The sequence below is a fragment of the Pseudochaenichthys georgianus genome, chromosome 10 (assembly GCF_902827115.2).
Source record: "Pseudochaenichthys georgianus chromosome 10, fPseGeo1.2, whole genome shotgun sequence".
NCBI lineage: Eukaryota > Metazoa > Chordata > Actinopteri > Perciformes > Channichthyidae > Pseudochaenichthys > Pseudochaenichthys georgianus.
Window position 1 is genome coordinate 8,866,933 of NC_047512.1, and position 17,389 is coordinate 8,884,321.

Below are 17,389 nucleotides of genomic sequence, written 5' to 3' on the forward strand. Positions count from 1 at the left end.
AGCAGAGAGTGACTACCCTTCAGCAGGCTGCCACTCTGGCAGACGAGAGTGCGCTGATACACAGGAGCGTTTTGTTTCAGCGGGACCCTCCTCAGCGGGACACTTATCGGAGAGCTCCTAATAATGATGTTCCCTGTGCCAGTGTTCCATTGTTAGGTCCCAGGATAGACAGAGCTTGTTTTTTTTGTCTTGACCCAGGTCATATGATAGCAGACTGTGCAGCTTGGAAGCGAAAGCAGGCCACCACTATGGCGGATGAGGAAGGGCTTGAGCTTTTGGCTCAGAGCGATTCTCCTCATCGTTTTGGTTTCCGGAAAGCTCGTAACAGGCGTGCCACACAGGCTCATTCTGCTTCTCTTCCAGGACCCAAGAAAAATAAATTGTGTTTCTTTTGTCTTGATCCTGGTCATCTAGAGGCAGAGTGTGTAGCTCGGAAGGAGCAGGTGGCAACTGCTCTGGAAAAGCCAAAAGACCGGCACCCGGTTGCGATGCGACAGAGTGGTGTGGTGCAGTTAAGTTCTGCATCCGTCTGTGACAGTGCTGTGGGTGTTTCCGTCTCTGAAGCGGTGGGTGTGGACCTAGCTCAGAGCGATGCGGATCTGTGTTCAGTGAGTGGTGTGTGTGTTCCATGTATTCCATGTGTTGCTCCGGTGTTGGCTGCTGGTGAGCAGTATAAGGTGTGTTTTATGGGGGGAAGTGTTACGTGCCGTAGTGTGTGTGTGGTGGTGTGTGTGTTTTCCTCTCTCCCTCTGATTGTCCCCAGGTGCAGCCTCTCCCCAGGTGCTCCTAATTAACAATCACGGCTTCCATATAGGACCGGAGGAGGACGGCAGTGAGGCCCCTTCTTTCTCTCCTTCTCGTCTGGCTGCATGTCTCTGTGTGAGACCCAGCTTGGTTGTGTGATGTTTATTGTAGTCTTGTGTTGTAATTTGGCTGGTGAGCCGCCTCACTTATGTTCTTATTAAAACCTCACTTAAACTCCTTGAGCCTTGAGTTTCCTCTCCTTTTTCTCTCGTCCAGCTATCTGGTGTGTCGCTACTTCCCTTGGTACCCCTAGATCTACCAGGGAACGTAACACCCCCCAACAAATATATTTATGACATAGTTTACAATTACATATACTTATGTGTATATGCATGATATAGACTTACAACTGTGCTATGACTTCTATACTGTGAGTTTTTGACTATATAATATTTCTAGTAAAATAGGCTTTGTCAAAAAAAGCGTTATCAAAAATGTAAATAAATAGCCATAATATACTATGTCATACAAATATATTAATATCATATCATACGAAAATAAAAAAGTTATAAAAACATATAGGCTACTATGACTGTTTTTTTCATTTATATAATATACTTTAATTTAGTTGTATCCACATATCATAAATACTATAATTTTTTTAATAATTTTCTTTATGAATTATTTTACAGTGATTATTTTTGACATACTAAACTCTTCCACACTACTATTTATACTTCAATATGACTTGTTCAATCAATCAATCAATCAATCAATGTTTATTTATATAGCCCAATATCACAAATGTTACATTTGTCTCAGTGGTCTTCACAGTGTGTACAGAATATCAGTTTGACAATATGACACCCTCTGTCCTTAGACCCTCACATCGTACAAGGAAAAACTTCCGGAGAAAACCCACAGTTTAAAGGGAACATGGGAGAAACCTCAGGGAGAGCAGCAGAGGAGGGATCCCTCTCCCAGGACGGACAGACGTGCAATAGATGCCGTGTGTAAATTGAAAAGATAATACATTTGCAACATAGGTAGTCCAAATGTTTGGAAATGCATGTGTGTATAATAGGAAGATGAATCCACGAGGATATCCATCCAGGACCGATGATCCAGGACCACAGCCACGACTCAAGATCCAGGGCTCGCGATCCAGGACACAGGACCGCAGGATCATCCATGACTCCGGATCCCGGCGTATATAGACACCAAAAAGAAAGACATTTGGGGAAGCTGGGTTAATCGGAACATGAGAGTACACAGGTACAGACAGAGAGAAGGAAGAAGTAAGATGTCCCCCGACAAACTAAGTCTATATCAGCAAAACTAGGGGCTGAATCTAATCAGCCCTAACTATAAGCTTTATCAAAAAGGAAGGTCTTAAGCGCACTCTTAAAAACGGATAGGGTGTCTGCCGCCCGAACACAAACTGGGAGCTGATTCCACAAATGTGGAGCTTGATAAGAAAAGGCTCTGGCTCCCATTGTACTTTTAGAGACTCTAGGAACAACCAACAACCCTGCATTCTTGGAACGCAATGCCCTAGTAGGACAGTAGGGTACAATGAGTTCTTTAAGGTAAGATGGCGCCTGCCCATTAAGGGCTTTGTAGGCTAGAAGAATAATTTAAAATTCTATCCTGTGTTCTATAGGGAGCCAGTGTAAGGCAACTTGTTCAATGACATCCATCCATCCATCCATCCCGCTTATTCGTGGTCGGGTCGCGGGGGTAGCAGTTCCAGCAGAGAGCCCCAACCTTCCTTTTCCCTGGCGACATCAACCAGCTCTGACTGGGGGATCCCAAGGCGCTCTCAGGCCAGCGAAGAGATATAATCCCTCCACCTGGTCCTAGGTCTACCCCTTGGTCGCTTCCCAGCTGGACGTGCCTGGAATGCCCAGGTGGCATCCTTACTAGGTGCCCACCTCAACTGGCTCCTTTCGACGCGAAGGAGGAGTGGTTCAACTCCGAGTCCCTCCCGGATGACTGAACTTCTCCCCTTATCGCTAAGGGAGACGCCAGCCACCTGCAATCTCGTTCTTTCGGTCATCATGACGACATACTATCCTATTACTTTTATTTTTTTTATAGAAACCCATGTCCTAATAATGTCTTTAAAAAAGTCACATTAATTCATACTCATATGTAATTACATTCTATAATATTTGGAAATTGTAATGACATACTTCGCTTACACCCATTTATTGTTTTATCAATTTATGACACACTTTACCATGTTCGATGTTATGACAATACTATGCTGACTATAACTTGTTTAGTATATATTTGACAGATTTCTTTATATTACACTGTTCCATACTCCTTTTATGAAATACTTTACTATGATTTGTTTTATGACTTAAAGGTGGGGTAGGTAATTCACTTCAGAAACACTTTTTTGTTATATTCCATGGAATGCTCTTAACATCCCGATAGCTATGAATACATTAAATGCTTTGACAATAAATGTCACGAACAAATGTCATCTGTGGAAGCCGTGGCGCTGTAAAAAGCACGACCAATCATCTGAGCCGGCCCGGCTCAAGTAACTGGATGGCCTACCTGCCTGTCAGCCTTCTATCTGTGCACAAACTTATCTCGTGCCCTCATTGGTCATTTGCGCGTTCGTGTGTGTTGGAGGCGGGGCTCTGTAAGGAAGTCTGAAGGAAGGGGCAGATTTTTTTCCGGTTGTGTACTTTCAAATTCTAGCGCACTCAAGCTGGTTTCTCCATTCTTACCTACCCTACCTTTAAGAAAGGTCTGTCATAAAGACCTCATTACAAAATGCACAATATAACATGGTTTCTTATAACTTACTCTGACATTTCTTGTGACATACTATACCATGCCATTTTATGCCACTTGTTTATTTTAAATAATATATTATATTTGTATGACTTTTTTTCAAATACCTAGTGTACTAATATACTAAATATACTAAGTGTTTGTGACATCCTTAACCAAGTCATGTTTTAACAACCTATTAATTATGTTTGTATAACTATAAATGAGAATAAAATGCAAAGCACTTATAGTGATCACAAGGCTGGAGAGTTATTCTGTTTAAATAACTTAAATACTTATCACTTGTGGGTGAGCTGTTGTTGAGTTTGATTCAGAAGCATCCTCAACAGTTCAGGGTTTTCATACATTATTTAAATATATTTGGCATAACATGATAAGCTACTATCACCCATGCTGCCCTGCTTTCTTTGTGATTAAGTTTAGAGATCTTCATGTTTTACAATTGTATTTTCTCTGTTTGTTAATTATAATTATACGTCATGCCTCCCTGCAAGATACACAGACCCGAAGGCACAACTGAGCCTTGACCTTGTTCTTGAAGCATAATAATTGGCAACCGGCTGTTTTAACTCCTGAAGGAAACGTGTCAATGTGTGATTTGTGTTCCAGGATTTAATGAGGAAAAGAAGAAACAATAACACACTTTCTTTCATGGTCTATTTTTTATTGTTGGGTAAAATGACAAGCGTGTTTTCTCTATATAAATAACAATCACATGAAGGAACATACAGACATGGCTATGTGGCGGTGAAAGCGGTGATAGTGATCACAAGGTGCCCGTACAGGATGCAGATAATGAAAGCTGTGTGTTGTGTTTTAATTTCTTAAAAAGGAGAGTGTTGATTATGAACAGAACCTGGGTCAATCTGTACATACAATGGGAAAGTAATGGACTCACGGTCCACCGCTATGTACAGAACATAAATAGAGAGACACGGTCAGAGGTCATCATCAGCAGTACAGTCCAGTCAGGTTTAAAGGTTGGAAATCAAATTAAAATATATACGAGTTAAGATTAAACGGGAGAGACGGAATGACTTTATATAATCTGTACAACTCAAAAGTCCTTACTACATCTGAATACAGTTGCCCATTGTGATTCACAGAGTCAGAGTGCTAGGGTGAAAATGCATAGAAATGTGTCCAGCTAGGAAACCGCTTCACTCTTCGGCTACGCGTCTACAGCAGGAGCTTCCAGAAAGAGTTGTTTGTCAAAGACCCTCTACTTAAATCCAACCCCACCCTCATTACTTCACATCGAAACATGCTGCAAATGCATGTCATCAAAAGCTCACTCTAAATGCTTTTCCGATCTTCTTTTCTTTTGGTCCAGAGATGTTAAAGTTATGATTTTCTTCCCACACACTCGTGCTCTAAATCCCTAGTTTCACAATGTGGAGTGTATAAAGCTGGTACGATTAAACTAACACTGCCACCGACGCTCATGTTTCTGCTTTGGACTAATAAAAGGAAAATATATCATTCAGAACCGTCCAACGCTGGTTATGCATTTTGGATTAAAGGTTACAGAGCGTAATGACCACTCGGCCCTCGGGATAGGATCACAGCGAGGGCTCGTTTTAATTAGACTGAATCAGTGACGGGCGGAGAGACGAGAGCGCAGGGTTTGTGAGGAACCACGCTCACCACGAATGGAGGGTCAAAGGAGGAGGTGCAGTCGGCAGTCACACGGGGAATAATTACGCTAATTCCTCTGACGGAGGGGAATTTTCCTTGAAGGCACAGGAAAAAGTTGGGATGGGAAAACTAAAAGTACAAGAGTAAATTCGCACATATACAGTTCATATATATATATATATCTATTTCTGCCAATTCAGATAGATATTAGTTTTGTTCAGAGATTATCTACAGCATTCCCACACACTAAATATAACCGATTGTGAATAATAATGCAACGTTGCACATGTTTACCAATTTTCCTGAAAAAGATCACCAGTAATATCTTTATGTTGACTTTAATGTGAACCACCCATGATTAACTTGGCTTTAAGACATTAACAATCAATTACTCCCTCATGTGTATTTTCTTTTTATACAAATCGTTTGGTTTCTGAATCTGTGGTATCACGGTCCAACAATTAAAACATCTGCAACAGAATTCAGTGCAACAGTACCCTTTGAGTGAAACAAAGCTCAATGGGCGTTCTAAGACTCGCCGACCCACACCACCACGTTGCCTTTGAGGACGTCGGTGATCTCGCAGTTGAGCTTGTTGAGCCGTCCGTCCAGAACGAAGAGGGAGTCTCGGGAGGGGGTCATGAGGTACTGTCCGAACAGACCGCTGCCGGCCATCACCCTGTTCCTGACGCTCCACGGCCACTCGAACGCCTTGGTGGCCTCCTTCAGGCTCTTGATCATCTTCACTTTGCCGCTGCTCAGCTCCACGAACAGAGCGTCCGTCTGGCGTCCCGAGCTGCCGAACACGTTGTACTGGTGGAGCTCGGTGAAGGAGCGCTGGAAGGCCAGGTCGGACAGGTGGAGGTTGGTGTGGATGTCGAAGGGATCCTGGATCTCTCCGCGTTCCGAGACCACCTGGATCCTCATCAGCCCGTCGCTGTCGTCCACGGTCACCAGGTAGTGGCCGTCCGGAGACACGTACGGCGTGCCGGTGACGACTCCATTCTGTCCGATCAAGCTGTCCGTCACACTGTCCACGATGAGCTGCGGCTGCGAGGCGCCGGTGGAGTCGGGCCTGCAGTTGACAAAGTAATAACCGCCGAGGTGTGTGTAGGCTACGGACTTGGGCATGCAGTTGAACTCCCGTAGGCTGATGTTTTTCACATAGGACATCGTCTCCAGGTCGATCTTGTGGAGGACAGGCTCATTTCTGTGAAGGATGAGGCCATATCTGTAGACAAAAGAAAAACAGAGACAATTATTTAATCAATATCACATTTTGACTTCTTGTGAAGGCGGAATTGTGACAGATTTTCGGCCATGTTAACATCATGGCTCGAGAGATGGCAATCGGTTGAATGACCTCTTTAGTCCAGAACAAGTCCAACATATATTGGATCGAGAGCCATGAAACTTTGTGAAGAGATCCATGAGAATGATCCTTAATATCCAATGTTATATGGTTAACATATCTGATCATTTCATGAGTAAAATACCGCCATCCCATCTTCTCCGTTTAGTGCTACCTAGCATGCTTAACATTCTTAACAAAGACAGTACAATGGGAAACATTTTACCTCTTAAATCTTACCTTGGCTGAAGTGTTTAAGAGAATCTAACAATTAAAAGACAGCCACACTTAACAAGAAACACATTGAACTAAAATACATTTTAATTGTGTGCAACAACACTCTTCTTAGACAAGACGCCAAAGTTAAAGTTAAAGCAATCATGCATTGTGTTAGAACATCCACTTATAAGTCGGGAATGTGCCAGAAAAAAAAGTAGTGAACTTGAATTACCTATAACTTTCACTTGGTATTGTTGGACTGGCAAACCTTCTTTAAAGACATGTTAAGGGAACAATCCAATAGTTCTCTGAGAGATCCATTAAACTAATAGCAGTGGTCCCTTTCAATCTTCACATTGACAGCCGAGCATCATCTAGACTTTCCCCTCTAATAGAATTATTGCAGTTTTATATGTGGCCATGGATCAGTGAGAAAACTATTCATTAGAAAAACCCAAAGAATCCTAATGGCACATTATCTTTTAAAAGCTGAACAAGTAGACGGGTAATATGCAAGGAGCCGACAGGCCTCAATTAAATGTGAATACCAACTGATCGATGCTGACAGCCACTTCAATCGTGCCGTCATTCATCATTTTTCATGCCATTTGAACACCAAGCTGTCTGTACCTGCGAACAGAAAATGGCTGCTTGAAAGCCACATTATTATCCCCGCGGAGGGAGCCATTGATCCAGAGATCGTTCAGACCACTGGGTCCAGACAGGAGGCAGCACTGAGCTGATTCAGACGAAAATGAGGAGAATATAAAGGTGATCTTTAAAATGGTGTGATGCCAGGTAGAAGTTTTTCGGATTACGTCCAAATTGTATTCCAAATGTCTTTTTCCCTTTCTAAGAATTGTTGTCCTTGGACTATCTGGTGGGTTTCTGGCATGTCAAAAAGTGTGTTAGGATTTCTTGCAGTTACAGTAGTTCTGTGATTTCCCACAAACATCTGCTATACAATATAGTGAGCTTGTATTTCTCCTTTGTTTACACTTAAGAAATTGAACTTAATGAAGACATTTAAAATAGGAAACTATAATTGATGATTTGCTTTTAGCTAACGGTGCAAACCTGTGGGAGAATCCAGGGTTGTGGGTTCTGCTTTTCTACATATCTATCTATCTATATATCTTATATATATATATGTGTGTGCCGCTTTAATAATGCTGTGAATGACATGGAACATTTAACAATGAGGAGGTTGTATGTCTTGGCTTTATGTGACTGGTATCTGTCAGTTCGAATACATCCGAACACAAGCGCTCTGACACTTATCAGGTTCTTGATTATAGTTGACCCCACCTTTATCATTATAAAAAGCTCCAAAAGACAAACACCTTTAAATGTCCTGTGCAGTTTAAACCTACATCTTTTTCCTCCACTGTTGATTTAATATTCCCGCTCCGTCAGACTCGGCTGAGAAAGCTTTGCCTTGGATTGGATTTAATCTGTCGTGACAGATCAATGGGCAGGAAGTTAAAGGTCAATGCTGCATTGATCCTGCCATGGAAAGAGTATTTTCACCAGCAGCAGGATGTGTTTTCATGTATTGTAAATTAATAATCAGACATTGTTTGGCCTCACACACAGCTGGGCTGGCAGACGCAGATTGCTCTCAGCAAACTGACAGCTGCTGTTTGTCTTTTGTGCCGATGATTAATACATGAACGATTCCCCCTGCTCTGACAACAGGGCTACGTTTAACTAAAGACACATCTTCATGACAATATTTTCACTTTACGAAAGTGACTGGGTCTCAACACTGTGGTCTGCAGTCCAGTCACGGCTCCTGAGGGCTAAATTAATAAACGGGGAACAGAACGATAACTGCTGCATAGTTACAAATATCGGTAACACAGCAATTCTTGTTCAGCTGGAGAAAAAACAACGAATCAACATCTCCCCCGGCTTGTTGTCGTGAGGCGGGCGGAGGAAAGGGGCATGCAGCTGCAGGGTGCTGTACGGCGAGTACAAATAATAAACAGGGTTTTCTGCTGACATGCAGAGTTCAATAACAACATGACATGTAATGTAGGTCGATGGTTTAATGAATGACAGCCCACAGAATGTCCTGCTTGGATTCTAGTTGCTGCTGAGGGAATCCCGAGTCATTAAACAATCCACGGAAGCTGCTGAATATGTCTGCTGCTCACACTCTGCTCATGTTGCTACATCGCCTAATCAATGCTGCGTTCCTGCCAACAGACAAATGGCTGTCTGGGTACCAGACCCGGAAATATACAAATCTGGCCCACGGGGCGGGACATCTCAGCTCCAAGTTTCTGCAAAACAACAACATTCATGCACACGGTGATCTAAAGCGCTATGTGTACTTCAGCTGTATACTTTTGAATGTTCAGAGTAAATATACAGATTATGTCACCGTGTAAACGAGTCTAAATGATGAGTGTGTAATAACATTGGAACATGCAGAGCCAACTCTAAACTAAGTGTGCTTCCTCCATCTGCCTTAGCATAATGCAGTGAATCACATCATGCATAGAGACCCAAGTTATCAGAATAAACCACCACTGGACATGAGGTGGAAACGTTTCTATAACGTTGACACAATCCAAGAAAACATCCCTCTGAAGTACGGGCCAGATACACCGTTGTATGTACTTTATGAAGACACACTTCATAAAGCTGTGCGTATTGCAGGACTAGTGTAATGTGTGAACTACATTACTTGGTGTACAGTAGGTTGTTTTTGTCATTTTTTGGTCAACTGTCAGTATTTTTCATTTTTTACAATTTAATAGCTTCCAAATAATGAGAATTTGCTGTAAAATGAATATCTTTAGAATGTATACTGTCAAACTTTTGAAAGGTTACAATGGCAATGTTTCCAGTTTTCTGACTAAACTACTAAACGTAATAATTTGTTATTTTCTGTAAAATAACTACAAACACTTCTGTGACAAAATGACCTAGTATCAGTTAAAGTTGCTATTTAGTCTTCATGCTTGTAAAGGTGAATACATCATCTACCAGGCAATGAGCTGACCAATGCAAGATGCAAAACATTCAAACAATGTCAAAGTATTTCTTTGGGTATTGTGATCTACATGTTGCCACTTAAACTTATTTGAATGGACCTGGCAGCTAAAATATATTTTCTAAGAGTTTCTAAAATGATGAGCAACTAGTCGGTAAAGCCGTTTCCAAACACCACTGTTTTGTTTCCTGCAGGTCTCACTGGGTCTGATTACAGTCGAGGCAGACAACCCCCCACACCACCCTGGACCCTCACTAGGGGAACGTTAACATCCGGAAGTCCCGCAGACCTCCTGCTTGTTCCTGGACTCTCAGTCTAACGTTAGGGACCGACTTTACTGTCCGAGTTTAACCTGAGTGAGACAACCTCAGCAGAACATCTGTGCTCGATTAACTGACATGTCAGAGGAGGAAAAGTGCCCACTGTCCCCGTGTGGAAACATATAGCTTTATAATTGGGGCAATACACATAAATAATTAATGCAAGACTAAGTGCACTAATGACCTATTGAGTTACTTTTATTGGGAAAATAACCTGCCTCTAACCATACAGTATGCCAACACACCTCGGCATCAGCACTGAGGAGGTGGTTCAATCACTGTGTCTCTGATAATGTTTAAAAGAAAAATGCCAGCAGCTATTCACATTCTGTCTAATTCAGTTGTTTTAAAGTTTATAACAATGTGTGTGTACTTTTAAAGAACGAGCAAACACAACCCTGCATGGCTTTTGAAACGAGCAGCGCTGAGTTACTGCTGCATGTACTCATCATTATGGTGCTTAGCAACATAATTGCACTGCCTACCTTTGTGTTAGACACATAGCGGGTTACAGCAGTGTGCTCAAACACTGAGAACATTCTTCACAGCACTCAGGTTTCTCACAAAAAGAAAACCAAAAAAGAAAATGGCAAATAAATATCTGCAAATGTGTCATTATGACCTGACATTTTGAAGACTGAGAAGTGAATGAAGAAAAGAGGCATTAGCCGTCGTCTTTGTGGCTTAAAGATCAGTCTTATGCACACCTAATCTGTCTGAAAGCTTCTTATATTGAAGGTTGCTTGGATTTTTGTAACCTTCGCTCAGAGGAAGTGTTCATCCCTTAGATCTAACTATTCTGATTCTGATAGCAAACAATAACAAGTGGTGTGTGAAGCTTAACTCAAATTACCTTGCTGTGTCTATTTGGATAATTGTGCACGAAAGCAGCTTTAAGAAATAGATTTGTTTCTTCGATCTGATACATTTTTAATCAAGAACATGTTCTATGGGGATAGTAACTGGCTTCTGGATTTAAAAATGGGATATAAAAAGTTAATTCCACAGCTAATGTAACTCAGGGTTTATTTTTAGATCGTTTCCAGGTGATTGGCTGCGGTTTCTGCAGCACAGACGACCGCTGGGCCGTTCTCCAAAAAACTTCCATTAACGCCGTAACGGAGCGGCGCACACACACTCAGTTTCACACCACATGCCCGTCCAAATCATTATCACAGTATTGAGTCTAGCAGAAAAAAAATGGAATGAAATGCCAATGGGGTGAATGTAATTTGCAAATCAATTTGCATTAGCAGCGCTCTTGGATCCTGCCGGACGCACCTGATGTGGTTAATGATGAGGCTGGAGGCGGGGAGGAAGAAGTCGTCCACCCGGTCGAAGCGTCTGCCGATGGGCTGCGTGTGAACCGTGTGATGGGAGACTCGCCCACTGGCCTGATTGATCACCTGGTGAGCACCAAGAGCACGAAGAAGAAGGTGGGCGTTAAATATGAGCGTGATGAATACAGTCAGTGCTGCAGGTTTAAGTCTTTAAGTCACACTGTAGCTTATGAGTTGTTGTAGTCGAATATACATATCATGATGTTAAAAAGGAACAATTAGGCATTCATTAGGTAATTTACATGATAAGAGAGTTATTATTATGAGGTTATCATGTGTTGCTAAGAAAAAAACTAGTTTAGGTAACATCTGTAATGGAGTATATATCAGCAGTAATAAACATATTGCTTGGAAAAGATCATGATCACATATCTTAAACAATAACTGAGGAGGTCTTATTCTGCTCATCTTCAGGTTCATATCAGTATGTAGTGTCTCTACTGTGACATGTTTCCATGCTTTAATGTTCAAAAAGCTCTTTATTTTTCTCATACTGCCTGTGCTGCTGAAAACAGAGCCCAGTCTGCTCTGATTGGTTAGCTGCCCGGCTTTGTTGTGATTTGTCAACCGCTTAGAGATGTCCCGCCTCTTAGCCTATCACGCACAATGTGTTGGAGCGCTAGCCAATAGAAGCGCTAGGTGTTACATATAATTGTAGCCTTTGCAGACTATTCACATGCACACAAACCGACATAACACTCTATACAGGGAAAGCAGACACATATAAATAGGGCCACTTTAAATTGTATATTGTGTCGTCCCACTATGGATATCAGCACTTTATCTCACTCCAAATGTTCTGGAGCTTAAAAAATTGGAAATATGTCACTCTCCAAATATTTACCCACTGAACTGAAAGTGATTATTAAGCGCCTCTCATCAAGCAAGACAAACAAATCCAGGATTGGAAATCCCTGAGAGGCTGCAATGATTACTGCAACATTCATTCCATGTTGGAACAAAGGGAACATCTGGTCATTTGAATAGTTAGTCCTCTGAGAAGACAGTCGTGTTTCGGGTGATTTGAAATAAACTGTACCTGTGTTGCTGAGAAAAAGTTGTCGCGGGTAAAATAAAGATTGAACGTAACTAAACATTGTGTTTGTATGACTATTACATTGTTTTGTTGACAAACCTTTATGTCAGAGTCTATGTAAAGAAATCATTTTGATATTGTAATCAGCACTTGTCGAGTGATGTGCAATGTTTTTTATAATGATGGTAATCTATTCAAATCAGTCCACGTCATGACTTAATCGTTTGAGTCCCTTTTGAAGCAATGCCAAACGTTTTGCTAACATAAGCTTAGAGCAGGGGTGTCAAACTCAAGGCCTAGGGGCCACATCCGGCCCGCGACTTCATTTTATGTGGCCCCGCAAGAGCTTGCAAAGAATGTAATACGTTTATTATACGATTAAATGCCGCTTTACAGAATCAGGTTGCCCATAAACTACATGCCCCACAATGCATCTCGTTTTGTGCCATGGCACTGAAGAGACTTGCAATTATTTGCTTTCAGACGTAGTTAATTACTAAGTCATTATCCTATCCGATAATAATCCAATTCAGAGGCAATAATGTAATATAACTAGTGCTGTCAAAATTATCGCGTTAACGGCGGTAATTAATTTTTTGAATTAATTGCGTTCAAATATTTAACGCATTTAACGCATGTGCAGAATGGCCCGCCCCATACGTGCCACCAGTGGCAGCGCCAGGGTATGGCTGGGGTAGGCTACACCCATACCAAGAAATGGCTTAGCCCCACCATGAAAAATGATGTTAAAGTAAGCAAAATAAAGTCTGCCAACTCGCGCGGAGTAAATTGCACAGACAGCAGTTAGTAAGATTGATTTCAGTAGCCACGGTTTTGAAAACTTTTGTCACGTAGTGATCGTCTTCTCAATAGAACATCTTTGATAACGGCGTGGTGTTGTTGCAGGAAGTCCCGACGGAGAATACTCTTGCTGTAGTACAGGGCAGAGCCATATACTAGTAATAATATGGCTCTGGCACAGGGGTGCACATAACTGGTACGCAGGTTATGTGCGTAATCTGAAATGCGTACCGTCACTTGTGTCACAAAGCGCATTTGCGTACCGACGTCACGTACTTGTGAAGCTTTTCCAGAAGGCGGTTAGATCACCGGACGACAGAGTCGGTCTCCGTGTGCACAGACAGGGCTGCTGTTAACGTCGGTCTGTACAACGGAACTGTGCCACAACTACGCCAACCGGCTGCGGAGGGAGACTCCCCCCATCACTGGAGAACTGCGCTAAAACAGCTGATCACAACGTTCACACTCTGTGGTCACGAAGTACTCCACTAGGCGCGCGCCCCCCCCCCCCTCTGTCGACTTTCCTGAAGTACTCCCCCGTTGATAGAAATCAACACGGTTTGATGATTGATAGGTGTGTGGGTTGTCTTTCATTTTGACATGCAGAAAAATGTTATAATAAACATAGATACTGTATGTTAAATGGATATATCCGCCTGCTTTCATTTATCTTTCCATTCCCACAACAATATACATAAATAAATGGCATATTTTGGACATAGTTCGAATGGTGATTAATCATGATTAATTCATTTTTAAGCTGTGATTAATCTGATTAAAAATTGTAATCGTTTGACAGCCCTAAATATAACACATTATTTTATATATATTATATATTTATATATATGTATATTTTATATAGTTACAACCGGCCCTTTGAGTGCAACCATAATGCTGATGTGGCCCGCGATGAAATTGAGTTTGACACCCCTGGCTTAGAGGAATACTGGTCAATATTTTTGATGTCGTGTTGATTGTCATTCTTTAAAAGCAGTGACCAGTTAATTTATTGCTATTATGTAGATTTCTGATATGAGATACAAGCCCTCAGTCTGTTTCCTTATTTCTGAGGTGTGTGAGCTTCAGAGTGTGTGCTGTTGTCACCACTTTCTAAATAACACGTGTGCATGCGGCGCAGACATGTGATCGGTGTGCAGGTCTGCTTTGATTGTGCCACAATGCACAAAGCTAATTTCCACAGACCAAACCTTGCATTATTAATTTCTGTGTAGGCGATGAGAAGCTGAATTTTCTAAGCAAGTAAAACCGCTCGAGCTGCATCGAGATGACCCTCAGAGGAAGAAAAATATGTTTTTATTTTGAAATGTATTACCATTTCATTACATATTTATTGATTCTATTTGTAGCATGATCTTCAAATCTGTATCAGGGTGACACAGTCTGTGTGTGTAAGGAAGGTGACTCTTCTATTCACGAAGTTGTTTACACCAATATTTAGATAACATTATATGACTTCTAACCATGTTTTTGACCTGCTGAAACATATATAAATATTCAACTATTTCCCTGTTGGGCTATCATTGATGTGACCACTATGGTGGACCGCTCTGCTGGTCTTGTTGATGTCCTAGCGTTTAGCAGTAAATTGTCCTTTGCTTATCTCCGTGCCAGAGAGAATCAGGCTTTTATTTGTCATTTCCTCAGTTGATGCAACATCAAACCCTCCTCCATGTTTACCTGATGTCTTGTTAGATCAGTAAGTGTCCATTTCCACATCACCTACACAATCATTACAATGTGACTTTTCAATTTCCTAAGCAATAAACTCTTCCCTTAGACTTTTAATGTAAAAGGTTTTGAGTATTGTTGACATTCGTTTAAAATCTTTCACAGGCTAGTTGAGCTAGTTCAATTTCTGATTAATACTTGTAATGAAAGATTTATTGTTGATGTGAAGTAAGATTTCATTGGCTGCTTATTGTGTTTCCAATGGCTTGACCTTGATAAATAAAGAATTCAACATTTTGATATTGTTAACAGCACTAGATGGTGAATCAGTTTTGCAATATGTGTAGGACTAAAGCCATCACTTTGGCTGTGATGGAAATGTGTTATCACTCGTGAAAATAATTAACATATGTTGTGATATGTTGTCAAGAAGACACACACACATATTCCAGCCCTTTGCAAATGAACTTTTGATCAAATATTGACAATGCTGAACGTCATCATATCAGTGCTAGAGTATCTCATTATCTGCCTTTTCACATAAATATCATGTGGGGGTTTTATTCAGGAAATGGTGGACTCACCTGGAGAGTGGGGAAGTTCTTCTCCACGTCTCCCCAGCTCAGCAGCCACACCTGGTCATGAGATTTGTCGTAGTGAAGCTTCACGGGATAAGGGTCGGTGCTGAAAGTCTGATGACACACACACACACACACACACACACACACACACACACACACACACACACACACACACACACACACACACACACACACACACACACACACACACACACACACACACACACACACACACACACACACACACACACACACACACACACACACACACACACACACACACACACACACACACACACACACACACACACACACACACACACAATCAAACCAAACTGAGCCTTTTAAGACAGCAGGTCCACAGAATAACAATTCAAGGCAATCCAGACTTTGCTTTTGAAGAGATCCTTCTTTGATGTGCGGTGGTAATGCTTTTGGAAAGTTTTCCTGCAGACTAATGCATCAGGGGTTGACAGCAGCGGCGCTCCTTTAACAAGGCTGTGTGGAGGTGGGCTTTTTATGTAGAAGGTGTTTTTGCTGTCGAGCTGCATAGCAAATCAAGTGGTGACAGACACAATTTCTTCACCACTGAAATAATGGCTTTCAGTATTTATCCGACACACGGCGGCAATACTCTGAGAGAGAACAATGGATGAGTCGCATGTGACAGAAAACCCTCCTCGTGCATTATGTCCACCTGAAAGCAGACAGCTCAAAGAGAATAGGCAGATCACAGGGGACAAGCATGCATGCAGTAGCTAACAACAGCGAGAGAAAGCAATCATCTTTTTTAAAAGAAAATTATTGCCAGCCTGTATTCCCACAATCCCCTTTGACTTACTTTGTTTGCCGTTTGCTTCGCAGCACTAATAGTATTGTTTACCTAGGCAAAATATATATTGTATCACTGAGCGCTAACAGCTCCTCAGAGGTTTATTGCACATAAGATGAGGATATCTGTTGAATTCTAACTAATCTCTGAGCATGTAGTCATCAGAGGGAACATGTGTTCCTGTTGTTCTTTTCCCTTCACTAACAACTTTCTTCCGGCTGAGGAAGACTATGAAGATCCGCATCCCATATGTTTGTGTAACTTTACGATCTGACAGCGAAGAAGAGCGGGAAAACTCACCACAGCGGCGTCAAACATTTACCCGTGTGCATTTTGCAATTAATTGGTAATAACATGCAACAAATGCAATCTGCTCATTCAAAAAAGCGAGCATTTAATTGGTTACAAATTTCAGGATGCTATTTTGCTATTTGCTCATTATTATGACTTTACGCACGTCAATCATATTAATAATTCAGTGAAACCTGGAACTGGAAAACCAAAACTCGTGTCTCTCGTACTATTCCAGACGAAAGGCGGGTTCAGGTGGTTAATTACCAACTGCTAATATAATGCGATGAAGCTAAAGCTCCAGGCACCTGCATAATGAGCCTGTGACAGTCTCTGGGAGCCAATCTGCTTACTGGCAGGTCCCCGAGAGGCTGGCAATCTGTAAACAGCCAACACGGTGTCAGGAGCATCTGCAGGGATCTGTGCAGCAGCCCTGCATTACCATGGCACTCCCTGAAATGTACTGACACCCAGGATTTAACTCAGCGCTGCTTGCTAGAAATGTGCTGAATGTTGTCATGTAGGGAAGGAGCTCCTTCCTGAGAATGCCTCGCAAATATAAAATTCCCTCAGGAAAATAAATGGTGCTGCAGGGAGGCAGGGAGTTAGAGGAATTGCTTCTTGCTGCAGTTGTTAAAATATCTATGAAGGGTTGCCAGGTTGCTGTATCCGTGCGTCTTGGGGTTACTTGGTTACCACATCGATGGGGCGGTTAAGTGTAGGTCCTGA

At 41.8% G+C, this 17,389-nt stretch overlaps 1 protein-coding gene across 1 annotated transcript in view; it reads right to left on the reverse strand.

Moving 5' to 3' along the window:
• Positions 1 to 4,222: 4,222 nt before the first annotated feature.
• Positions 4,223 to 17,389, reverse strand: part of fstl5 (follistatin-like 5) — a 191,333-nt gene continuing 178,166 nt past the window's right edge. Inside the window, exons 14-16 of the mRNA XM_034092166.2 lie at positions 15,541 to 15,648; positions 11,372 to 11,496; positions 4,223 to 6,427 (exon numbers count right to left, since the gene is read on the reverse strand). Of these exons, the coding sequence (XP_033948057.1) occupies positions 5,725 to 6,427; positions 11,372 to 11,496; positions 15,541 to 15,648 (936 nt within the window). The 3' untranslated portion in view covers positions 4,223 to 5,724. The remainder of the gene's footprint in view (positions 6,428 to 11,371; positions 11,497 to 15,540; positions 15,649 to 17,389) is intronic.